Below are 27,524 nucleotides of genomic sequence, written 5' to 3'. Positions count from 1 at the left end.
GGGAGGGGGTAAGATATTTTCTTTGCATTTTTTCAGGTGGTACCAATCTGGTTGGAAAATGAACTATGCACACATGAACAAATTTGAAAATACTAAGGAGAAACATAACGGTTAGTAAAACACATCTGTGAGTGTGTGTATAGTATGCATATGTGTGTATTGTATGTGTGTGTTGTACGCATGTGTAGGGAACAAGTCGGTTATACACATAGGAAAAAAAAGTAGAATTAGGAAAAGCTTCCCGACAAGAATAAGTTTAGAGCCAGGTTCCCGTGGAGGTTAAGGAGCAAGCACTCTGCAATCTGATAGCACAAGCCATATCCATGAGCGTTGTCACGGCTCGTGTTTACTGAAGACATTTTTGGTGACAGGCACTGGCTCCATGCTGCCCATGTTTCCATTTCAACCGATCTTCACCACAAGCCGGTCCTGGACACTATTATCCATTTACCAGATGAGGGTTCTGAGGCTCAGAACATTCACGAAGACAGTCAAGGCAGAATTAACTTCGCATTTAGTCTGTTGGACTTAACCCAGCACACTGTCCTTGGGCAGGAAGCCGAGTGTGGGTCTGCGCAAGGGGAGGCTGGAGAAGGTTGGGAACACTTGATGTCAAGCCTCAAGCTTGACCCAATGGGATATTGAAGCTTGACCCCATAGGTGATGGACAGCTGCCAAAGGCATCTCAGGGACAACGGCTTGATGACCATTCGAGAAGTTGTGCATAGGATGAGAAAACACAGGGAGAACCCAAATTGGGCCGATTCAGTTAGTGGCTGTGGATGCAAAAAGGCAGCATGACTTTTGGAGACTTGTGGATATAAATTTAAAAGAACTAGAAGCCACAGTGAATGTAGGGAAATGAAGAGAGAGAAGAACTAAGGCTTTAAGTCTCAAGGGTGGTGTTGGAGACCAGGGCAGGGAAAGGACAGTACCTCTGGGGAATGGAATCGTAGGGAGCTGAGTTCATTTGGAGGGAAGAAGAAGAATTCTTAATGACTTAGTTACCGAGCTCTCGTTCTTTTTTTCAACCATCTTCAGATCTTTGAGAAGCAATGCAAATGAAAGGCTACTCCTCAACTCTTTTCTGACCCCATGTTTTCTTTGATAGTGCCATAGGCAGGTAAGCAAGCAAATGTAGACGTGTTTACACGTGTGTGTGTACATACACATACACATACAATATGTGTGTGTACATATGCATACATGTACAATATGATTTACAGAACAGGTCCAGCAGCTTTCCACACAAGAAAATAAGTACATACGTAATCAGCTGTACATACTGATGTTGTATATAGACTATTACTTATGCTATAGGTTTTCTAAGTATATGCTTATATAAATTTTTGAAGAAAGTTGTCTCCATCTCTCCATACTTATGTGGGGACAATGCCAGATTTCTTTGAAATTTTAAAAAGTTGTACCAATGATCCCAGAAACTTAATGACTCTTTTTTTTTTTTTTTTAATCCTCAGTTACTGCTGAGAATCTGTAATGGTATGGCTACATTTTTTTTTTCCTTTTAAAAAAGGTTTTCTCCTATATTCTAGGACAACACACTCAGATCTTGAACCTCTGGCCCTGGATTGGTCCCCCACTCCTCACAGCACTGTCAACTTAAAAGGGAAGGCTGGATTTAACACATTAAAGGAATCTAATAGCTCTTGTTGAAAAACAGTGACATCCAGATAAAGATACATTGTTTATCAATTGACTGATATATGCGTTCAATTTCTTAAGGCTGGGAGACTAGGAATTGTCAGGTTTTATCTATCTCAATATATACCATTGGCATAGATGACTAAGTGATTATATTGGAGAGGGAGAAGGATCTTTATTTCCTAAGGGGAATAACATTTAAAGCTTTACTGTTCGGTTTCTTCCAAGAGCTTCTTTCCCCAACTACTCCTCTTCTTAACGGACATTAATAGAAAAGCTCTTCTTCCTTCAATAGCTTTAGAAAACTCGAAGGGTAGTGGACAACTTTGCTTTTCCTGGGAAATACCAGTTGTGAATTTTGTAATAAAACAAAGGGAACAGGATGCACATGGCTTTAAGGTAAAAGGGACTCACACATTTTTAATGAAGGAACTCCAACTTCGAAGGCAGATCAGACTTCCTTTTGAAGAAGCAAGCTAAGAATAAAGGCTCTTAAGAGTTTTACGGAATATGTGTCTTATAAACACTGGCCAGCATATGAGAATGATGCAATTTTGAGTCCTGAAATACTTAAATTTAAACATAACTTCCTCCATACATCGGGTAATTTTTCTTTGGGTAAAGTATTTTCCAATGGTTTTGTAGTGGGAACATATACGATTTTTCACAAAAGATAAAAGCATTACGTCTTGTCTTCTTTTTGTTTGGTCTTTCATGGAATCAAACAACGTGAATGAACGTTGAGCCATACTTGTTCTACGGGAAGTCACTCACCTCTCTTGAAAATTTCATAACGTATGGAAAATCCAGCGCCGTGTGTCTCATAGTCAGAGACAAATTTGATAAAGAGAAAGGGCCCTGAAGACACTACAGGAGAAGGGGCAATCTTTCCGCAGAACTTCCCCCACAAGCGTCCATTTTCATTCTCTCCATCGATGACTTCCACGTAGTCATACCTAGCACAGACATACGGAAGAAAATAAGAGGTTAGCGAGAAATGCCCTCGTAATTTCAGTGATTTAGAAGGCAGCCCTATGCAGCACGGTCTGTCAGGAAAACAGTGCTATCTGCATGCACCACTGTGTTTCCTGGAGGGAGAAAAATTCAGCAAAATGAAATAATTGAAATGGACTACAGCATGTCTGTGTACATCATCTGGCAACACAGAACTATTAAGAATAATGGTGTCCATTATACTTGCAGACAATGTCACTTAAAGTAACCAATTAACAAGAAAAAGAAAAATCTCACGAGCACAATTCTCTAGTATTAAATTGTGTTCCTTTGTCTATGGTGGTGGGGTGTCAATATATAATGCTATTCATTCTTTTCAAACTGTGAAGTTCTTTTATGAATTCAAAATGTCTCCTTGGCTGGAGCTCTCCATGAACAATACTTTGATTTCTGTGAGCGACCCTCTAAACATATGGCCACAGAATAATAAACAGATTCTTTACGATTTAACTCAATTTTACCAAACTCCAGACTTCTTAGGGGAAAAAAACTCTCTCGGTACCCACAGTGGTTAAGACAGAGATTATCTGCCCCAAAACTATCCGGAATTGCAGAACATCATCTCTCGGAAGAAAAAAGCTTATTTAAACATGGGAAGTTACTTTGTTTACACCCACCAGCCTGAATCTTTAAAGGAACACTGTTATTTGGAAGGAAATGTGGCACACTTGAAGTCACCAAAGTGATGTGATTAAAGAAAAAAAAACACATTCAGGCTGAATAACAATACCCCGAGGAGACAAATGGTAAAGGAAGTCGTGATAAAATATTATTCTAAACACTGCACTGAGTTAACACATATTTTTTTGTTTGTTTCCAAAAGGGAGCTGTCTCCAATAGACTAGCATCCTTCTGGAAAATAGAGAGATTCTTGTTTGTTTGGTGTTATCCATTTCTCAGCATCTTTCCCTTCCCTCTCCTGTCATTTACCGAGTCACCTAGGAGCCAGAGAACCTGAGCTGTCTTCCGTTTTTCTTCCAGCCCTGACATGAAAACATTACAATCCGTTCATTTCAATCCTTCGTTTTATTTCTGTGTTTAACTTGGTTCAAAAGTCCTGGGATATATTAATTTCAGGAATGGCTAAAATATGGCAGTAATATAAACTATATCTGGCAATTTAAAAGAGATCAAAGTGGGGGAAATCTTCCTGATGACCAATGTCATCTTTAACAATCCCTTTTCAAACTGTCCAGGACACATTACTTATGTTTACATAAAGTCTCCCGAGAGAACGGCAAAGATGATATCACTAGCGAGAGTGGACAGCTTAAGGCTCTCTAAATTAAAAATGACATTACCTCATCAGTTAAAATTGTGTGCCAGCTTTGTGTATATCAAGAAGAAAAGAAAGCTGACATTGATGGAACTAAGCATTAACATATGTGAATTATTGTATTAACTGCATTTCCTTTGCTGCCTCTGATGTTTCCAGTAGTAATCATGGGCCGGCTAGCATCACTGTCCCTTGACAAAACTATGGACCTACACAGAGGAACTGTTTGGTTCCCAATACTTTGGGAGATGTTTTGCATGTTAAAAGATGAAGCAGGAGGAGGAGAGGAAAAAGTGGAGGAGGAGGAGGAGGAGGAAGAAAGCATTAGGTTCAAAATCCTTGCCAGCCTTTTACAGCGGACGGGGGGCAGTCTGGAAAAGTCTGGAAAGAACACCATCCCTTTATTCATTAAAGCCTCCATGTTGGCATTTATGTAGTAATTCCTTTCATCTCTACTGCTTCATTGACTAGACAGATCTGCAAGCTTTGCCGCATGCTTGCTTATAATTTAACTGTGATTTGAACTGTTGGGCTATGTTGGGCCTGGTGACGATGCAGTCTAGGCTTTTTACTTGAATCTTGACATGGTCTGAATACTAAGGGATCAACTCCGAGGGCATTTTGCTTCCCAGGATCCAGTAAGAGAGGTGGGTCAGGCTTTCCTAAGAACTCAGGGTGCTTCTGGGAGGAGCCTTTTCTCCCAGGTAGGAGAGAGCTCAGCCAATATAGGGCTAGTGAGTTGCTACAGGGAAAGAAGCTGGTATCTTAATTCACATATCTTCTAATAGTAAATACCAGGCTCTCCTCTTGGCAACAGGAAAAGCTATTTTTAAAAGGAGGAGCGGGATTAGAATCCCCTCCCAGCAAGAGATAAGTCATTGCATCGTTAAGTGCCAATTTTAGGAGATTGAATTATTCAGGGATACAATAGTTACATTTATAAACTGGAATGCTGCTATCATTTTAGCACTTCCCTTCAAAGCACCATCCAACAGGGCCCCAAAGAGTGTCACAAATAGCAGTTCATGTAAATATTCAGGAGGGTTTATGTGCACAAGTTGCAAAGGTTGGTGCTGCCAAGGAAGTTAAGAAAGCATCTTGCATCTCCCTCTGGAGTTGATACCAGTTCCTCTCCATAAGTTTCTTGCTGGCAAACGTGGTGCCAGGAATGCAGCCGGTGTGCCAGCATCCCTCCCTAGAGACTAAATGTGTCACCACAGCAACGCACACAGCCTGCCTTGGCCCGAGGCCCAGGATCCTGAGTTTGCAAATTTCGCTCGCCCAGCCTGCTGCACATTGCTCTGTTACTGCTCCAGTGTGGCAAACACTGCATTTCTTGGAATGTCACAATCCCTGGTCATGACGGCGGGACCTACACAGGTGACCACTGGGGCACGTGTGTGCCTCTCATTCTGAACCGACAAGTCACAGCTGCCGGAGGAGAGCTGGGAGTCGTGTCTAGGGAATCGGATGCATCAAAGCTGGAGGGGTCAGCTAGTGGGCGCGTCTGTCTGTTCAGAGCCCGGCTCCAGAAAGTGAATCCTCCAGGTTCCATGGAGCCATGTCTGAGTCCACAGGGCACCACCCTTCTGTGCCAGGGCCTGGGCCAGAGCACACATGGGTCCCACCCAGGAAAGCCCTTCCTCAAACCTCATCCTGCCCACTTATCATCACAGGCGTGTAAATGTCATGTGGATTTTTGGAATATTTCAGAGCACAAACCACCGCTCCTCCCTCTTTGGGCATCCTGCCATTTCTTTTCTTAAATCTCCTGCCTAAATGCTTTCCCTTTCTGTGCTCATAATGGTAAAGCAGCCGGTATTTACTAGGAACGAACTCTTTTACGAGTAAAGGACCCTTTCCCATGGCTCCCATTTTAGGGTGGAGTACGCCGATGGCTCTTCTCAGGAGCGTCCCCAGCTTCCGAGTGCAAGCTTGTGGCACTAAAGGACTTTCTGCTCCCATACTCTCACCCTACTTACATGTATGCGTGTGGTGAAAACACTCTGAATCCTAATACTAATCACGAGTTAGGTTTCCCCTAAGAGTGATAAAAGAATAAAGATTTCATTCGAAGAATTCTTGAAAGGATTAGCCAGAGATTATTTTTTCTTTTGGAAAGTTTGAATTACAGTTTTAGGAAAATAGCCAAGTAGGGGGAGACGTGATGGGAAAATGAGGAATGCATTCAGTCATTAAAGAACGATCGCAGAAGCTTTACAGGTAAGCGGTGCTGAACAGATGGAGAGCGCCTTTTACTCAAGCCGGGGTTTCTCCCGTGAGTAGGAATGACCCCTGGCTCTCCACGGTGGAGCCCACTAATGGAGAGAAAGCTGATCCTCTGCACGGTGTTGTCTGTGCAGGGGAGCTACTGTACCCAGCCCTCGCTGCTCCCGGACCTGCTCCCATGATTAGGAAGAGGGGTTTATAGGTGCTGGCGGCTTTTTCATCTCCTTCCAAGAGGCTCTACCCCCACGTGCGTCCGCACATTAATAATGGAGAAATTTGATACCTGACATCATAAACCGGAGTGAGAAATGATGTTGGCTAACATAATTTTCACCTGCAAAAATGTATTTCTTTGGATCTTTGGTTTATTTTGCACCAGGAATTAATAGCTATCCCTACTGAACAACCTGTAAACGATTACCACGCCGCTGTCCAAGAATTACCTTACATATTCCCCAGAAGAGAACAGGCTTTACTCTCAGAGCATTAGAGAGAGGATTTGGAAATAAAAATACACAGTGATGGAGCTTGGAGGAGCCAATTAGTCTGCATCTGTGTTTCTGAGTGATTTTACATGAGATTTGCCCCTACATTCTGGCTTGCTTGCAGTGTCCTAATCAAGATATATGAAGAGGCTTACAAGGTTCATAGCCCCTTATTTAGTAAAAGCAATTTTTAGAAATCCATGCAAAGGAAATAACCTGGAATAATATCAAATATTTATGCAAAACCAATGCCTGAAGCTTTATTTAGAATAACATGAGTCAGGCAGGAAGGAAATAAGAAGGAAGTTATATGCAATCATATCATGGAATATTATTCAGTCATTAAAAAGCTTATTGGATAAACTATTTTTTATAACATAGGAAAAATGTTAGGATATCATTAAGTGAAAAATCAGAACATCAACCCCTATCTACAGTATAGTCTCGGTTCGCAGAAAGAGAACCGGAAGGAAGTATGCCGGGCCATGATTAAGTGATTATCTGTGGGTAGTGAGATGACATCCCTTAGTTATTTCTATATTTCTCAAAATTTTTACAATGGATCAGTGTTCTTTTATTTATTTATTTTTATTATTTATTATTTAAGTATGGATCCCAGTGTAGGACTTGAACTCACAACCCTGAGATCAAGGCCTGAGCTGAGATCAAGAGTCAGATACTTAGCCAACTGAACCACCCAGGCACCCCAGGTCAATGTTCCTTTGTAACCAAACGGAAGTTACTTTGAAAAGCATTCATTACCAATATATAAAGTAGCAAATTAATACCTTATTGCCTAGCTAACAATTTTTTATTTCTTGGTCAGAAGATACTATTTTTTTTATGATATTTTATTTAGAAGTAAATCAAAGGCTTTGCCTTTTTTTTTTTTTAACAGCTGGATCAATGAAAGTCTCGGGGTGCTTTTTAAAAAAATTTTTCAAAATTTTATTTTCTTTTTGTACTAGAAAAATAAAATGAATGAGATTTGATGTTATACTGTCTGAAATGTTGACAGTAACACTTGCCATTTGTACAGCAATTTCCACGTTACTAAGTACTGTCAGATGTACTGTCTACCATAGTCTGTACGGTGATCCCAGGAAGGCACCTACTGGGTGCCCGCCCAGTGGGAGCATGGCCTTGGGGAAGCACTGGGCAGGGAGACATACAGATGGAATAATTTGTATCCTTTCTTTTATTTTTTAATTTTTAAAAAATTAAAAAATTTTTTTAATTGAAAAAAATATTAAATTTTTAAAAAATTTGTATCCTTTCGACATTGCCTACTTTTGGGTAAATTTGATTCCAATTTCTGCTCTTGTTACTCCTTTTCATATGTATTTTTTGGGAGGTGGAGAGGATGGGTATGACCTTATTAATTTAGCATTATTCATTCACAACTCATAATTCATTTTGCAACTGGTCACTGTTGCTAGAAACATGCCACGTCAACCAATATTTCATTGATTTTTCATACCATCAGGCTGGAACTATATATGCAGACATCTGGGTGTGTGCAGAGGTCTATGTGCATGTGTGTATTGTGAGAGACAGAGTAAGACAGAAACAGAACCAAAGAGAGCCCTTGGCCTCCAGGGAGTGACATGAGTCGAAAGTTTCAGTGGAAATGATGGTGGCCATTGAATGGGCCTCCTTCTAGAGCTATCCTAGTCCTGGTCGCGGTCCCCCTGCTCGGCCGGTTGTTCAGGGACCATGTGATGAGAAGCCCAGCCCAGCCTGAAACAGAGGAAGGGTGCCGAAGAGCAGCTGTAATCTGGGTTTCTTCCCAGTGCTAGCATCCTGGGCCTGAGCACAGATGGCTCCAGCGAGGCTGGGGCTCAGGCAGAGCCTGGATGATGCAGGCCCATCCACGCTCCCCAGGATGGCTGAGTGGGAAGGGCAGGCCCCTCCTACTGCCACCAGGGTTAGAGCTGGCCTGGGTCACTCCCCCTCCTGGAGGAGGTGGCAACACTCCAGACTCAGAGCGGCGAGAGGACCTGGCCAGAGAACCCTCTGTGTTTTCAGAGGAACAGAGGGATTGGGCTATGACCTGGCCAATTTACCCAGTGCCAATATCTACGAAAGCCATTCTGAATCTGACAACATTTTAAAATTTGTACAATAGACAAAATACTGCTTTGTTTATTATTTTTGTCATAGTCCCCTGTAAGGTTTGTTTCTAAGTTAGAAAGTAATTTTTCCCTCATGAAAATAACGTTAAATACATTTTCCTAAAGATATATATATATTTTCACATATACACTTTTTTTCTTCCTGTACGTACACTGTGTATTACTGTAAGCAGGACTGTAGGACATCATAAATATACTTATAACCATATGTATAACCATAAGTGTACTGTATAACCAACTGTGTATTACTATAAGCAGTCTTTGAACTAGCGCTCCTTTTCACTTGTATTGGCCCTTTCTAAAATTCAGTACCCCCTACTTCTATTCTGGCAATCCTTTTGACACATCCCAAGTCTAGTTACCCTTCTGATGCATCCCTAACTTTCAGTCCATATTCTTACTGTATCTATACTAACCATGTGTTTATGCCTATTTGCGCTTAAGTAATATGTTCTTGACACTGTTAGGGCATGAGGTGGTGTTTTTCAGTTGGGGTAGCTACCTGCCATGTTGGTGACCCCATTCATCGTAGGAAAGTAGCGTTTTTATCAGCATTTCCATTTCCCCACCCCAGAGTTCCTCAGTACAGAGCACAAGTTCCAGAGTGCAAGGAGGATGCCCTGGCTGGCTGGGCCTGTGCTGCACAGCTGGGAAGTACTTGATGCAAAAGAGAACAGGCAGCTTTGCTCAGTGGCTGTTGGATATACGGAAGCCAAACTATCTCTCTTGCAACCAGCCCCACTGATAATAAATGGGAGGCCAATGCCCTCAGCTCTCTTGGAACAAAAAAACTGTTGCAAACATTTTTGGCTTTTGTCTTGTCATTGTTCTCCTCAAAGGCCCACACACTGTCAATCTTGCACTTGTCCACAGGCTTCCAGATAACTTTTCTCCGGGAAATCCCAACACAATACAGTCTCCCTAGCATCTTTTCCAGAAGGTGGCTCTGCTGATTCAGTATAGTAAGAGTTTCTACACGTAGGTAGTTGATAACTTGTTCACAATAATCAGAGTACAGTAAAACTCATAAAGCTAATCTCACACATTAAAATTTTCATCTTTAAGCTTTTGTGATGCCTCAGGGTCATAATAATGAATATCCATAACTTTATTGCAGCTATAGAAAGTTGATGATTAATAGGCTAGATAGTAACATAATAATATATATGAGAGTTAACAGTCCTAGGAAATGAGGCATTACGAAAGTGAAGAAAGAAAATGTTAAAGAAAAAAAAAAGTTTTACTGGAGTAAAATTAAAAGAGATCTTAAATGGCTCTCCCTGGAGTGGTGCAAAGGGATGACAATTGACCCCGATGGCCACCGTGGGTCACGGCCAGTCAAGACTAGCATAGACCAGCATGGGAGAGAAACAGACAATAAATATCCAGCAATATCCTATTGCTACATGGAAGGTGGGGCTGAAACGACACATTTGTTAGGTCCATAGTGCGGAAGTCTGGCATGGCGTGGAAGGGGTTCCAGGCTCAGGGTATCCCAAGGCCAGAATCAAGGTGCTGGCAGGATGGCCTTCTTATCTTGAGCTTGGTGTCCTTGTCAAAGCCCACACTGTTAGGGCAGGTCTCCACTTTCTCGCTGGCTGGGGACGAATCCTATGGGCCACCTGCATTTGTTGTCATGTGGCCCTCTCCAGCTTCAAAACTAACAGCAGGAAATCTGCCTCACAGTTAATTCTTCTCATGCTTCATGCTCTTCAGGAAGAGCTCAATCTCTTCTAGGGATTCACCTGGTTAGGTCAGGCTCATCCAAAATAGTGTCCCTTTCTTGAGGTCAGCTGGTTTGATAATTTGATTAAACCTGCAAAATCCCTTTGTAGCAGCACCTGTATTAATGAATGACTGGGAGGAGGTGTGGGTGTCCCAGGGGCCTGGGGGCCCTTCTTTGAATTCTGCCTACCACACGGTCCAAGCTCTGGCAGGACACCTGCAGCTTGGAAGCCACAGTAGAAACCGAAGCCAAGAGGGATCATCTACTTGCATCACCCCATAGAGGAGAAACTAGTAGATCCAGGGTAAGACAGGGCGGGATTAGGAAACTGAAGTCATCGTGGAAGCAGTTTTAATGTACTCATGTCATGTTGGCTGCTGGTTTGGGAGCTCCGAGCCTGTAAGCATTGCTTGTAGTGTAAGGAAAGCAAGGTTCTGGAATGAGCCAGACTCTCCTGGTTGAAGCAAAAACAGAACTTCCAAGATTGCCCAACACATATGTCTGGAGACAGAAAAGTGATAATAGCTTAATTTAAAAATAAATATATAAAGGAATTCAAGACATGTGGTGTAAAATAATGGTCAAAATATATAATTTTAATAGAAAATGTTTAGAGATTAAATTTCTCATTTCTGAGGGATCTCACTTCGTAATTAAGATTTATTGGCATGGAAGATTTAAAAAAAAAGTCCTTCGCATGGGAAAATATTTCTATGATTTAACTCAGATTATGAAATCCAATGATGCATTTTAAATGGAAGACAAGAAACGCCTCCCTTAAAGCAACTATGTTCTAGAAGTGACAGAGGCTTCCAGTGTCAAACTTGCAAAGTTCAGTATTTATAGAAAAATTCACATGCCTTTAATTACAATAAATTCAGTTCCCAAGTAAAACTGTGCCATCTGGAAGATATTAACATCATTTACAACTTGTTCGCCTCCCTATTTCATAGAAAATTTTTACTTCTTGCCAACTTTCCACTGTTCTCAGGGAAAAAAAAGGAACTGCTTGTATGGATTGTCTCAAGATGGGTTTACATAGCAAGTCAAGCCATCAGGAAGTGACAGAGGGGGCTTTTGGACACATTTACTTCCTTCTTACTTATTTTAAATCCTTACATCTTCAAGTTTTTTTTTTGTTTTGTTTTGTTTTGTTTTTTATCAAGGATACTTTCTCTGCTCCTCTCCTCTCAACCGTCCACAGGGAGTATGTGTGTGTGTGTGAGGATATATATATATATATATATATATATATATATATATATACATTTTTTTTTAAGTTAACTGAGCCTCTTTTAACTGGTCCAGTGGAGAGAACTGGGGCAGGAAGGACTGGGTTCTGGTCGAGGCTCTGAACCTCAAAAGCCACTCTGGCACCTCAGATCTATCAGAAAGTGTCACTATACTTGACCTCCCCCCAAGTGTCAAAGGGGCCAGTGAGGTAAGGAAGTGCCGCCTGCCTGACCATCAGGCAATCAATTTAGCCAAAGTGGGATGACTGTGATCCAAGGCCTCACACTCGGTCCCTAACCAGCTGAGTGTCTTGGGCAGGTTATTAACCAACCTCTGGGAGCCTCAGTTGCTCCCTGAAAGATGGACAAGATGATAATTAACCTATGGAATGATAGGGAGGATTAGATGACTTAATGCACATAATGGGCTTTGCAGGGCTTGATGTCCCTTCCTGAGTGAGGCTGGAATTCAGGAGAAGGAAAAGAGTTGAATACGTAGAAAGTGAAGGGAGCACAGTTCTGTCTTCCAAAAGGTACACTACCCAGTTCAAAGCAGACTGTAGTCGAGAGAGTGCAGAAAATGTAGCTGTAGTGCAGAAACTGTTAGTTCCCAGGGGAACTGTCAGTCAGATGGTTAACTTTCAGGATATGACCACAACCTGTTATTCTGCAAAGTACTATCTGAGATGACAGTAGGTCCTGCCCCAGTACTACCACCAAGGATCAATCAATGAAAGCCACCGTCAATGGAATTAAAGAAATATATACATATATCTCCATGATATGTTTTTTTAAAATCACTAAATCTGTTAAGTGTTTTCACTGAGGTACCCAACTGATTTAATGATCTGCTATTGGATTGGTGCTATTAATGTGCATTGCTGAATTTGTTCAAAAAAACCCCTTAATTATAAAGTATGATAGAGGCCCCCAGGGTCCAGCTGCCCGTTCTAGAAAGGCAGTGACTCTGGCTGATGGAGCCACAACATCAGAATCCTCAAGTTTCCTTTCTCATCCTTTGGAAAAATAAATAAAGCGATAATCTTGTTTTAAACTCTATGACCTAATGTGCCAATTTTAAGATTTTTTTTTAAAAAAGGCCTCCTGATTAATTAGTAATTATTCAGTGGGGATCTAGGTAGTTTGCATATCAAAGTTGCAGGAACTAAAGATGGCAAATATTCATTTTTTAAAGGTTTTTTCTTTCTTTTTTGGGGGGGGGGGAAGTAATTAGGAAAAACCCTTTTTGGTGTCAGGTAGGTGAGATTACTCATTCTGGGATGCAGAAGTCACTTACCCTGAAATGACTACCCATGTCTTCTGAAAAAGTGAAAAGAAAAAAAAAATGCTGAAGAAAAATGGGTCTAGTGACACAGATTAGATTTCTTTTCCTTTTAGTGACACCAGTAGGGAAAGCCACCAGGAGTTGAATTTTAAGATGGGCAAGGGACACTGACCGAAGTTGGAATTCAGCTTTTCTGTTCAGTAGACCCTAAAGCTTATTCAGGGTACAAACTACAGAGCTACCCATAACCAAAGAACATTACTCTTTGAGCTATAGCCTAATACATTTATGACACTAGAAATAAATGCACATGAGAAGATACTAGAAATAAATGCACATAATAGATCATGTCACAGGGAGATCTGCCTTTTCCTTAGTCCCTAATGTTCATTGAAAGCAACATACTGTTTGGAATAAGTCATCTTTACAGTCCAATGCACCCATGCTTATAGTATTTGTTCTACTTTTTCTCATTATTTAGAATTCTATTAACTCAAAAAGCAGGTGTATCAGCTGTACATGCCTGGGACGCTACCAGTTTTACTAGTACATGCCTACATGTATGTTTTCTGCATGCATTTACTAATACATGCCTAGCAGGCATGTATCCTGAAACCCCAAGTCAAGTCATAATACGGAGAAAAATTTATATAATGAGAAGAAGGTCTGTGGACATAAAATAATACTTCAAATGTCAACTAGGGTTTTTTTTTTTTTCTATATTACAACATGCAACTCAGTTAAAAAACATAATATTCAGAGACTTGTTGGTTACTGGCCTAAACATTAGTTTATATGTTTTTTTTTTTTTCTTATCATTGACTTGCATGACAGACCCAGTAATTAATTGGTATAGGAGCAAGACTTGAACAGTCTCTGCGTTAAGAGGGAGCTCATGGAGGGAAGAAAGGATTTTAATGAGCTAGGCGGCCTCATGATTTATACAGACCTTAAGGAGTAATTGTGTGTTTAGAAGAAAAGAAAGCAGTGGCCATAAACCTTGCCAGTAGCCTAAGAGGAGGAGCACCGCCTAAGTTTAACCATATGAGTACAAAGAAGGTCAGCTCGCCGGAATGGCTCTGTGCTTGGAGCATGATTTAACTCAACCGGGAGATCAGACAATCTCTCACCTACCATCGAAAGAACTCCCCGACCCCCAAGTATCCTTATGGCAAGCTTAGCAGAGGAGAAAAGGGAATATGGTCAAGTTCGCTAAAAATAAGAGGGAGCATAAAGGGAGGATTTCCAAATACACTCTTCTCTTTAGCACAACATAAGCTAGACAAAGGCATAAAAAAATTTCCTCTTGATGACACTAAAGACTCAGCTGTAAAAACAAGACGGGCAGGCCAAGGAGGGAGAAGGTTGTGCTTTACCTTCCTTGCTTTGACTAATTATTCCATAAGGAAAGGTGATTTTTTTTTTTTTTTTTTGCATTACAAACCAGAAGACATAAAATGATTTAACATTTCCCTCCATTTAAACAGCCTAAGTTCTTTGAAATCAATGTTTTCTTTTAACGTAGAGGGCTCAAGTTTGTTGCACTTTATCTATAAATAAAATTTCTTAAGACAATTAATTGATGGTGTCAAGTCACAGGGAGAGATAGCAAGGTGGTTTTTCAGCATTTTAGTTCTTGAATTATTTGGGGACAAGTACGTGCTTGCTTACAAATGGACAATAAAATAGGCCCTTTGAGAATCCTTCCAGGGAAAACTTATTTAAAACATTGTATGTTCTTGAAATTGTCCTACTACATTAAAGATAGCCATTTCAGATATTTTATTAATTCTGATAGTTTTTTTTCTCTAGTAATGGCAAGTTACATAGATCATATTATTAGTTTCATCACATCGCAGTCTGTTGTGTTTGTCTTTGTTTGTTTTTGTTTGTTTGTTTTTTTTAAAGAGAAGGAGAGGGCAAGCATGGTAATGAGGGGTGGAGGGCAGAGGGAGAGGGAGAGAGAGAATCTGAAACAGCCTCCACACCCAGGACAGAGCCTGACGTGGGGCTCGATCTCACAACCCTGAGGTCATGACCCGAACTGAAATCAAGAGTTGGATGCTTTACCAACTGAGTCACCCAACTGCCCACCCCCCCTTTCTTTTGGTAGTAGGAAGCAGAAATAGTAGGCAATTGGTCCAAAAACCTGTTCCCAAGAATTCTCATCTTATGAAATGCTTCAAGGAAAAAATCCCCCAAATCACTTAGGAATGCTGCATGTCATAATGTTCCTTTCGTGAATCTCTACAATTTACGTCAGTATATTAAAAGCTGTGAGAAGTCCCACAGGTATGAGACCTGGATTTAACTTGCTTTAATTCAACAAATGCCTATCTCATTGATCCTAAGACTCTTATTACATAATACCTATGGAACCCATGTTCATCAGAAAGTATTTTCAATGTCCTATTTTGAAAAGTCACTGATTTTGTACTAGCCACAGGTCAGCAGTCATGAAGGGAATCAATTTTGTAAGTGATGACATAAATTTGAGAAGACAGAGATAAGTTTGGCAACCTAATTCCTTCTTTCTTGCCTTAGATGTTAGGAATTTAACTTTACTCAGTGCTTGGGGAACTGTTTTAGCAACTGTGTCTAACTAAACAACTATAATGTTGATCCCGAAGACTGCCTACACTTGGTAAAACAGGCTGGCCGTGGCTGACAGATGCACTTGGCTTAGATGACTCCAGTTTGCTTCTCTGTGAGCAGGGAATTAGGGAATGTCCTGGTTTTCCCTACACAGTTCGTGTATTGGTGACCACCATGAATAAAACTGGCAAACTTTTACTGTGGGAAGAGATCTAAGGAACAGTAGGCCAACACTGCAGTCCACAGATGAGAGAGCCAAAGCCCAGAACACTTACAGGGACTGGAAGAATATTTCAGATCCTGTTAACAGAAGAAGTAATACCTTCTACTGTATTTTGATGAAAAACAAACCACTACATCTCATTTGTGAGGAGATCGCGAGAAAGGGTCTCTGTGTTCATGGGGTTTGCTTCTGATTTGAGATTCTTATTAGGGGAATGCTCAGCCTTGCTCCAAAACCTGCAGGAAGAGAAGGCGCGTGAGTCCGGACAGGGAGCTCATTCCGTCCTTGGCGCCCTGATGATTACTTTGTGTTCATTACTTGGCCTTGGCTCTGTTCCCTCAATAAATGTTTCCTCAGTATTTAGTGTAGCTTCCATCCATTATCCTAAGACTACGTTTCATTACTCCTCCACAGGAAAGACCTTCAGGTATCTGCGGTTAAGTTTCTAACATATTTGGTACTATAAGAAGAGAAAAAATTAAAACACTGATCTAAGAGACTGACACTTTTTAAAAAACGAATGAAATCATAAATAAGTAAGGAGACCACTTCTCTAATTGCTCAAAGGTGGCCAGACAACCTTCTTTTAGCAATTCCAAGGTTGCTGAACCCTTTGAAAAGCGTGTATGTATTTCAAAGGCTCTGTAACTGTGGTGGGGCTCAGAGTAGTGTCTGTGTCACAAAAAAGGGTGGGTGGCTAGACTTGTGTTCTCTGTTCCACACCCCACCATGCCTTCCTTCGTCCTCCATTCCCACACTCTCCTGCCTCTGCCCTTCTTACTGATTTGGGACCAGGCAATCTTGACACAGGTTCTTGCCATGAGGATGACAAACTGGATGTGAAGCAGGGACCCAGGGGATGGAGAGAGGTGCAGGGCAGACGAAGGGCTGACGGGGTCTCTCCGTGGAGGAGCCAGAGGGCCAAGGAAATGCCCAGGTCACAATTTAACACAAGCATTTCCCACATCCATTTTGAGGGTTGGCTTTCTGAAGCCAGAGAAAGAATTTAACTTATTCTGCTGATTTTTCTTTTAAAAACTAGACACACCAGCCAAGAACTCCAAATTCTGGGCTGAGAATGTTCCTATTTTTATAACTGTTCAATTTCTCTATTGACTTTTCTCTTACTCCCTCCCTCCTCATACTACTATGTAATCTTATGCCAACTGGATAGTCCCTTTAACATTTGTGTGTTTGTGTGTGTGTGTGCGCGTCTGTAATATAATAAGATTATGTCTGTATGGTAAAAATGTCATTGATTCAGGATACTTTTCTTTCTTTTTTTTTTTTTTTTTTAAGATTTTATTTATTTATTTGACAGAGAGAGAAATCACTAGTAGGCAGAGAGGCAGACAGAGAGAGAGGGGGAAGCAGGCTCCCCGCCGAGCAGAGAGCCCAGTGCAGGGCTCCATCCCAGGATCCTGAGATCATGACCTGAGCCAAATGCGGAGGCTTAATCCACTGAGCCCCCCAGGTGCCCCTCAGGATACTTTTGTTAATGACAGTTTGTTATAATTCTTCTTGCCAGACATAGGACAAATACCCATTTTCACTAACTAAGCACACACATAGCCTTCATGATTTTTTCAACCTTAAAATAGGCTTTTGTAAATTTATAAGTCAAATGGCCTTTATATTGGTTACTTACTACTGAATTCCTCCCTAATTATTCACTGATGAACATACACTCCAGAAACATAGGTTAGCAGTTCAAATACTATCAAAGCAGAAATAATGTTGAGTTTGGGAGTCATTAAAAATAATAACTTCAACTTGATGTTCTTCTAATTTTTCTTCTTTAAAAATCCAATGTCTTCAAAAATACTTTCCCCTTAATGGGCGACAGACATGTTAAACACAGACTGTGTAAATGTTTGAACAGTAATAATATTGATCCGTTCAGTGGAAATGTTCTGTGCAAATGTTAGACCATTAGCAAAGCTTTGATTTTTACTCCCATTACTCTTTGCAATTAAGGAGGAAAGTAATCTTAGCATGTGTGGTACATGTATATGTGTATATAATTTTGGTGAAAAAATAATAGTTTATATTTACGTAGCTCTTTTTTCTGAAAAGCTGAGAGAGCTTTCAGACTTGGCACTGTTATGTAAGCCTGAAAGGAGAGAGTGAACAGGTAGTGTCCTGTGACACGAGAGCGTGCCTTTATTACAACTGTGTCCACATCATGACTAGAATAGCCCATCGAGTTTGTTAAACCACTGGTGTCACAGGCCATTCTTTCCTGAACTGACTGATGAACCAGCTGCATTAACTCCTGAATTGTTCACCTAGAGTCACACAGAAGTGCCTGGAATAGAGTCAAGTGGACCTCATTCTTGGCTCTGGACCTCGCTGTCAGTGACCCGGAAGTGAACGCACAGCATGAATGCTAGAGAGGAAGTAAAAGAAATAAAAGTCATGCTAGTTGAAGATAATTCGATGACATTTCTCTAGTAACGTGTTTCCTGTTGCCTCTCGAACACGCTCTGCTCATTCAAGCTTCAGAGCTCAAGGTAGCGTTAAGCCGGGTTCTCCTAGGGCTGCAAACACTACGGAGCATTTCCTTGTTATTCTAACCAGACTCTTGAAAAACAGTGTGTAGGGGCACCTGGGCAGCTCAGTCAGTTAAGTATCTGTCTTCGGCTCAAGTCATGATCCCAGAGTCCCACATCAGGCTCCCTGCTCAGCGGGGAGTCTGCTTTTCCCTCTGACATGCTCTCTCTCAAATAAATAATTACAATCTTTAAAAAAAAAAAAAGGAAAGAAAAACAGTGTTTAAATGTAGATAAAACAAATTTGGATAATGACCTTAAAAAAGGAAAAAGATAAACTATGAATCCTAGTAGAGAAATGGCAGGGTAAAAGGGAAACCAGAAAGAACGACTTGCAGTCAAATGCATGTCCAGGTATCAGCCGGAGTTCTCATTTTAAGGCACAAACGGAAGGAGGCTCCCCCCACGAGTCTTTTGGGTCTCTGCTCTGAGCCTCTGCCCAGTCACCACCCCTGGGATGGTACAAGCTCTTCCAAAGATCAGAGACAGCTGCCCTGATGCTCCTCACCTAAGAACAACCACACAGAACTGTTCTGGCATTAAGTCTCCTGGAAGTTTCGCTCTTCTTCTTTTTGCAGAACCAAATTCCATTCTTTCAAAGCCCAACTCAACATTCATCTGTTCTGGGAGGCTTTTCTTATACTCAGTCACCTGTAAGTGTTTCCCCCACCTGACTTTGTATAGCCCTAACCTAGCCAGTATGGACCAGTTAATTATGTTTGCCCAGTGCTGCACTGGAATTATTGTTTTGGTGTTGCCATGCCGTAGTTTTTTTTCCCTAATGGGGTCATCATCCTCCTTCTCCTCCTCCTCCTCCTCCTTCCTCCGCCGCCGCCTCCTCTTCCCTTCCTCCTCCTCCTCCTTTCTTTTTCTCTTAAAGATTTTATTTATTTATTTATCTGTTTGTTTGTTTAGAGAGCACACGGGAACAGGGGGAGAGGCAGGCGGAAGGAGAGAGAATCTCCAGTGCTGAGCGTGGAAACCGATACGGGGCTTGAACTCACCATCCTGAGATCACGATCTGAGCCAAAATCAAGAGTCTGATGCTTAACCGACTAAACCACCCAGGCGCCCCAATCATCCTTCTTGCAGGTAGAAAATATGTCTATTTATTATCTTGGCTTTCATGAGAATCAGAGACAAAACTGCTCCCCTGAAAAAAGCTCATGCTTATGGAGAAAAAGAAACAAAGAGAGAAGCCAGAACAAGCATTGCATAACTCAGGTAGTCCAACTGCATTGTACTGAGTTGAACAACAGTGACACTGAATCCTCTACCTTGTTTACTAAATGGTTCTGAAGGAAAACATCTTACCCTTACCCCTTCAGAAATTTTTTCTGCAACTGGTATAAATCGCTTTGGGGAAAACGCCAAGACACTGGGTGATTCTGCTTTTGTTCCAATTACATGAAACCGTATTAAAATAGCCCTCATGACAACAACACCTCTGCTGAAAAGCATACCAAATACTTAAGGGCATAGTCGCCTCTATCATCCTGGGATTTGGGTACCTAACTCTTATTAGCGATAATAAGTATTACGTCTATAAATCCCTAGTCACTCTGTCAGTCCTGCTTCAGTTTCCACAGGTGGAATGATAAGTTCTAATGAGGTCCATGTCTTCAAGATTTCTATTTAGAAAAATAAATTGTTTAGATCTCGACTTTTCTGGGATCTCTGGCAGTGTTACCGATAAGGGGGGCACAGGTGTATTTCAAATTGTATGTGGTAATTCATAGTCTCTTCAGGACATTTGTTCGGCGTAAAATCTCAATGCAACTGACATGAGTGTGTGCTAGAAACACACTCAAATGGTAAAATTTGCCTAATGAAGCCGCTAATTATTTTCTTCCCATTATGTTCCCTCCCTGCGTTATCAGTCTTCTCTACTTCCTTCAATTAGGGGACAAGCAGCAAAAGGTTTCAGAGACTTTATCACCAATCTTCTGAGGGCACTACACACAACCCATTCTCTTCTCTTTAGTGCATGAACAAAAAAATTCGCCACCATTTGTACCTAAGGTCAGTATCTATGGAAGCCAACATTTTAGACTATTTTTTTCATCATTTGAATTTCAAATTCTGATCCTCAAATGCTTTTCACACACTTTAAATCCAGAGCCTAAGGAGAATAGCACGACCTGTTCTAATAATCTTTGTCTGTACTAAGGCTTAGAGATGTAAATTACAGGTTTTGTTCTTTTATTTCTCTTTTTTAATATCTAACTAGCATTAAAATGGAATATAAGTCCAGCGGGCACTTTGCAAGTGAAAATGTATATAATGCTTCCGTGGGCTTTGTCTATCAGTGCATATAAGGGTGTAAGCTTGAGCATAAATACAAAAGATTGCATTCTTATCTAAGGATAATTAATTTACAAAATAAAAAGATTCCAGAGCTGTGCTGGTAGACACAAAATGTTGCCATTTGGAGTTGATTTTGTGTGCCCCTGACACCAAGAGGCTTTCTGATCCATAGGAGGCACTAGGGGATGACCGACCCCAGTGAATCCAAACCACAGGACTGACAAAGTTTGAATCCCGGTCGTCAGATGATTAGCCCTCTTCGTGGGGTCACAACCTTGCTTGCCAGTAACTTGCACCCAAACTCCTTCAGGAAAGGTAAGGAAACCCAAACAAGCCATTTTTTTAGAGGCCAATTCGGTTGCAACTCCAAAGGACCCTGTATTCTGCACACGCCTTCTCAGAGGAGTCCGATTTCCAGTTTTTGTTAAATTAGTTTCCTATCAGTCAATACTTGTTTAAAAACATGTCATAAGTCTCTGTGGCTTGTGCATGCTTCAATTACCTCTGATTATTACATCAAGATTCACAAACAAGATAGCAGCGTCCTCCTTATTTACTGCAAAATGCTATTGAAACCAACTGAAATTCAATTTCAGAACAGATTGCAATAACCCATCAGAACAGAGCAAGTGGAGAGGAAGTTGGGCCTCGAGGTGTGCTGGGCCATTGTTAAAGGCGGGACGGCATCTCACCTAATCATTTAAACATGGTCTTGTGGCCTGACATTTTTAATGTTTTCTTGATCTCTTTCTTCGGGCTCTGTGTGTCCTTTGCCACTGTAGGGTGCAGTGCGTTGCAGGTTACAGATTAAATACCAAGCCCTCTTCTGCCAGTAGCACTTTTAGGAGGGGAAAAAAGATTGGGTACTTTTATAAATAGTCACGCCATAGGTGTCCACAGAAAGCAATGTTTATTCAGGGCTTTTAAAAGCTGCCTGCTTTTTAGATACAAACCAATCCATAAAACTGCCAAGTCCAAATTTTCAGCTATTATCTGGGCAATACGTCTCAGGCACCTTGGTAGGCTGATTGGACATTTTTGTCGGCACACATTAAGAGCCCCGGCTTAACAAATGCAATCTGGTTCTAAAAATTAATTTAACTTACACAACTGTCCTGATATGCAGCCCAGGGTTCTCATTTACTTAGTGATTCATTGCATTTGGAATAAACTAGAGGGTTAAGAATTCTGTGCTCGAGGCAGCTCTGACTCTGTAGAACAGAAACATACACATATTTCTCCCATCGTTTGTTGCTTCAGGGCAAGAAAAAAGAAAGCCACTGTAATTTGGAGACAAGACTGTTCCAGACAACTGCGAACAACAGCAACCACAGCGCGCCACTGAACAGAGCTGTGTTGTGGAGATGTGGAGTGCAGCAAGACGTTAGCGGGGGTGCGCAGAGTAGATGCAAACAGAATCTTCGAAAGAGTGTTGGCGTGAATTCTGGAGAAAACTCAGAGAGCTTGCAAACTCCTCTATAATAAACATTTAAAACACAGGTCATAGAGTGTTTCCTGGAAGCAGGAAATCAATTAAATGGGGACAAAATTTAGAAGAATGTTATATATGTATCTACAGACACACATATATAGCCTATATATTTATATATTATATTACAGAAATTGTATATAATATATTTATATAAATAAATATGTAATATTTATATTTATTTATTAATATAATATATAATTTATATAATATAACATAAATATATAGGTCATATATGTGTGTGTGTATAAAAAGAGAGAGGGGGAACAGAGAGAAGATTATATATATCTATTTTCAAGTTGAAATGACCTGCAAAAATTGTCTGGTTTGATCTCCTTATTTTTAAATATGGGAACTGAGACAGAGGTGGAAAAAAGATCACACAGTTAGTGTTAGTGTCTAAAGGCTCAGGTCTTCTGATTCTCTATCTACTACTTTTCCACAGAGTTTCCAAATATGTTTCCCACTTGTACAGTTCAAGAATGTGAACTTTCTCTATAAATTTATTTCTGTCCCGATTTTTCTTGAAGAACAGAATTCTGCAGTTGTGGGCTCTCTTTTATCTCCAGCATATTTTCAAACACTAAGCAAAGTGACATGGAACACGACATCAAAAACTAATGATGTGCTGTATGGTGACTAAAGTAACGTAATTAAAATAAAACAAAATCTCCACCCCCCAAAACTAAATATCTTAAGCATTCTGATGAGCTCAGTTAATATTTAATTATAAATAAAGGTAGAAAGGAAATTAAGTTTTTTATGCATGTGCCACTATGCTGACTTTGACCCTGAACCTCAATGGGCAGAGAAAGGCATCTGAATATCTTAGCGGGAATGAACATCAAAAGGCTTGAGTTCATTTGTACAACCTAATCCAGTTCAGGCAGATGAGCGGATTTGTGTCTGTCCTGCCTTATTTATTTTTTTAAAAGACTTATTTACTTATTATTGAGACAGAGAGAAAGAGAGAAAGAGAAAAAGGGAGAGAGCAGGGGGAGAGGCAAAGGGAGATAATCTCCAGCAGGCTCCATGCCCAATGCAGAGCCCAATGCGGGGCTCACTCTCAGGACACTGAGATCATGACCTGAGCCGAAATCAAGGGTCAGATGCTTAACTGACTGAGCCACCCAGACACTCCATGTCTGTCCTACTTTAAAAACCCATCGAAGAAGGAAATCCCACAGCATCCCTAGTAACTTATTCCTGCATTCTGTAACCTCTACTTTGAAGAAAATTTTTGAAAACAGTTCCAATCTCTTTCATTTCAGTTTCAGAACATTTCTTCTTTTTTTCCAATTTATTTAAATATACACATGCACATACACTTAAATAACACATTCTATTTTTATACCAGAATACTTAGATTCTCTGTTCCTTTTCAGACAAGATAAGAGACATTTGTAAAATAGAAACTTTAACACAGTAATCTGGACAGGGACTTTTCCAGGCTTTTCCTTCCTTGGAATGTTTTTGGTCCAGCCAATTTTGATTCTAACATCTTTAGTAGATATCTTGGCTTCTAGTACAGAGGAAAACAGAAACAGTGTACTTCCTTAGAGCTTTACAACCTGTGTGGACTAATGGTGATGGCGTATTTAATTACACACAATATTTTTCATTGTGTTAGTAACAAAGAAAACTCATGAACAAGAATCACAGAAGGGATTTTGGAGGGCATCTTCTCTGCCCCTAAATTTTGCAAATAAGGAAGCAGAACCCCTGTTGACTACTCCAGGTCGTATGACCCCAGATAGCAACAGAATTGGACTTTGGATTCTCTCTCCTACATCCAGGGTTTCTATTAAAATACACTCACTTAGCACTCAGCAAAAGGGAAGACAGAAAGCATATCTATTATCTTTGAAGGAAGAATGCTTGGCATCTGTTAACAGTGAACACACATGCATCCAAGCATGCGTGCACTCAAAATCCACAAAAATCCCTTAAAACATAGCTGATTTGTAAAATAGGGATGTGATACTATTACCATACTGTGGATTTATCAATTTTTGCATTACCATGTGAATGAATGAATTTCACTCATCCATACCCAATGTGTATATTCTTTTATCCATCCCCGTCATAGTGTGGCTAATGTTCTTTCTTCGGGCAAACCAAGAGGTCACTAATACCAATTAAAGACATTCGTTACTTCATGTTAGCACTGAACAATACCATAGCGAGCAAATTCAGCTAAGTGGAACTGTATATACAATCAGAGTGGGGTTTGCGACCTCAAGTTAAAATCAAGTGATCAAGTGACCACTTACTGGCTTTTATGTATATGTGACGTTTTATGTAGTGGTGAGACTCCTACATTTTTCAAATGCTTCAGGTAAGCTCTTAGAATGTGAGAAGTGTAACAAAGTCCAACGTGTCATCTGACTTCCTGCTAATGCATCTTCGTCCTCATTCTGAGGACTTCATTCTGGGCCTTTGTTTCCTCATCAGAGACCTAAAGGGATTGCCCTAGAAGATCTCAGAAGCCCTTTCCATTAACAACCCACTAAGACTCAAAAATAGTCATGCTGGCTCTGGTTTTACTATAGCTCTGATCAAGGTCTAGAGCCTGTGACTTGCCCAGAAACCACCTCTACTATGCCAGATATGGGCAGTTGGACCTAAGGCCATTCCTTCTTCAAGTGCTGAACAATTATAAAAGAATTTTAAAAATTCAGGTTTTCCTTCTGATGATTATCTTTTTTTTTTTTTTTTTTAAGATTTCCTTAGAGAGGGAGAACAAAAGATAGCATGAGAGGGGAGAAGGTCAAAAGGGAGAAGCAGACTCCCCATGGAGCTGGGAGCCTGACATGGAACTCGATCCTGGGACTCTAGAATCATGACCCGAGCTGAAGGCAGCCACTCAACCAAATGAGCCACCGAGGCGCCCTGATGAGTATCTTTTAAAAACTGCTCTGTGAACATGTTCTCAGTGGTCTAGATAACCACCAAATAAGACACACTGCCATGTCTTTTGGTGGCCATGTGTGTATTTGTTTATGATTAAATGAGTGCCAAGGGTGGACCACATGAAGGCATTGTTCTCTGTGGGAAAGAAGCTTCCCATTCATTCAAATAGATACAAGTGGTGTGGATGGGTGAGTCATCCATCACCTGGGAACACAGAAGTGACATAAACTGAACTTGAAAGCACCGGCACCCTGGCCATTGGCCATTCCCAGTTTCACTAGGAAACTCATAAGCAGTGGTTCATAAGTAGCAACTCCAGGCATAAATAGGCAGTAAAGAACTTTTCATTACAAGGGTATTTGTTTTCTGATGTGATATTTTGAGCTACACCTTTAAATTAATACACTGTTAATATACTATTACTTTAAACCACCATCAGTGACTACAACAAATGAAACGATAAAAAATCTTGAAAAGCTAGCAAAGATCATGATAATAGCTAAAAGGGTTGTCCATCATGCTGAAACTCAAGGAAATTAAGTTAATACTAAGTAAAGCATAAAATTGCAAACACATCATACTATTATTATGTTATCCAATGACGAGGATTTTGTTTCTGCCAAATGCCATGATTCATCACGTCAAATCGATGTTGTTATCTGAATGTTTTTGTTTTCTTGTTATGTTGGGATCAATGTGTAAACCGGCCTTATTTTATTTATTCTATGGGAATGCTAAACATAAATAAGGCAGGGGTACTTTGTTGGTTCATACATATGTCATAAGAAATATAATAAAAATACAATTTTCAACACTAAAGGTTGGTGGGAATGCTTTTCTTGAAAGGGTGATCAGCATACTCCTTAAGTTTGGGAAATACTTTCCTTTGAGCTTTATCCTCAGGCTTTTCAGTGAGGACAGGAACTGACAGCCAGACAGGAAGGTCTGTTTGAAAGCAGGCTGCCCCCTGGTCCACTGACCTCTCCAGTTAGTCTGATTGTTCTGGAACTCTCTGGAGTCTCCTTTTCCCGTTTAGTTACTTCAAGTGGACTTATGAAAAATGATGCTTTTCATCTTAATCCTGCTTCATATGCCCAAGCCAGCTCAGAGCCATCTGGAAACTGGCTTGCTCTTTGATGAGAAGGACAAGAAGTTTCTGGACTGTTGGGGGCTGGCCTGGATGCAGACAGGAGAGCCGAGAAGGCTAATCTGGAGCAGTGACCGCTCCGGGGGTGGCACAAGGGGTCTGTTCTTACTCTAGAGCTGGAGGGGTAGGATGGGAACCAGGCGATTTGGCAGCTGAGGGCTCCAAGGCTACACACCAACCTTGGTTTGGACAAGTCAGTCAGTTCCCTGGGAGGTGCCTACTGGGGCCACCAGAGCCCAGACAGGATTAGCATTTTAGTCCTAATAATCCAATTTAAACAAGGAAAACTCTTTCACTCAGTGCAACTTTAAATACTCTAGAAATTGATTATAAATTACAGATTGGAAGTCCACACTATCTTAAACACAAACCCAATACTGAACACTACTCTTTGTGGTGATGCCATACAACAGATGGCAAATTTAGTTGTAGCCACAGGCTGTGGGTCTTATTATAAGAAGCTGCACACTTTTAAGGGGTGAATATTTCATTTATAGTCTGTGAATGAACAGTTTTCTCCAAGGATGATGTTCCTAGAAGCCATTTGCAATGAATTCCTCAGTTTCTTTAGATTTCATTTAGATAGAAATATGGATCCTGAAATATTTCTGGGGCCTCTGCAGTTTTTACTTCCAATCTTACATCTTATGTAGTCAAAGTATACCTTGTTCCAGAAAACCTACTTTTCCTTCAAACACTTTGGGTTCCAAGGTAGGGTTAACCGCCTTAAACTGCACAGGCCTGAGGGCAGAGGGCAGGAGGGGGAAACAGAGGGCTGCCTGCTCGGTGAGCTACTGGTCTCGTTAGACGGAGTTTGGTTTCATGGCTCTAGACGATTAGACTCTTGGACACAGCTCTAAGAAAAAACTCATAGGAATTACATTATTCTCTGAAAACGAGCACTACATTTTCCTATTAATAATATACTTATCGACTTCAGTTCACAGTGGACATTCAGTTCTATTACTCTTGGCAGGTGTTGAAGTGTATCTGTTTTTCTAGAGCCAAGCAGGTTTTCAAGATGTTGGGATCTCCTGGAAATATTTTTTTAGTTGGTGAAAGGGAACTGCAAAGAGATCCTATTTTCAGCCCTTGTCCCGGGAGCAGCATGTGAATGTCACATTAGACTTACTTCTGCCCTGGCTGACCAGGCACTGACTGGCTGGGCCACCAGAGACGCGGGCGGGCCTCCTGCAGACTCTGCTTCACTGGGACATGCTGCCCGGGCTGGAGGGAGTCTGGGGGATCGGAGGG

The 27,524-nt window shown here is 40.9% G+C and overlaps 1 protein-coding gene across 2 annotated transcripts in view; it reads right to left on the bottom strand.

Annotated features, from left to right (window-relative positions):
* NRP1 (neuropilin 1) overlaps positions 1-27,524 on the bottom strand; it is a 136,348-nt gene that overhangs the window by 78,126 nt on the left and 30,698 nt on the right. For both annotated transcript variants that reach the window (XM_080810995.1, XM_080810996.1), the window contains exon 3: positions 2,437-2,618. In XM_080810995.1, the coding sequence (XP_080667121.1) occupies positions 2,437-2,618 (182 nt within the window). The remainder of the gene's footprint in view (positions 1-2,436; positions 2,619-27,524) is intronic.

The sequence above is a fragment of the Martes martes genome, assembly GCF_963455335.1.
Source record: "Martes martes genome assembly, chromosome: 8".
Taxonomy (NCBI): domain Eukaryota; kingdom Metazoa; phylum Chordata; class Mammalia; order Carnivora; family Mustelidae; genus Martes; species Martes martes.
The sequence above is the reverse complement of the archived record's forward strand: the minus strand, read 5'-3'. Positions and strand labels throughout refer to the sequence as shown.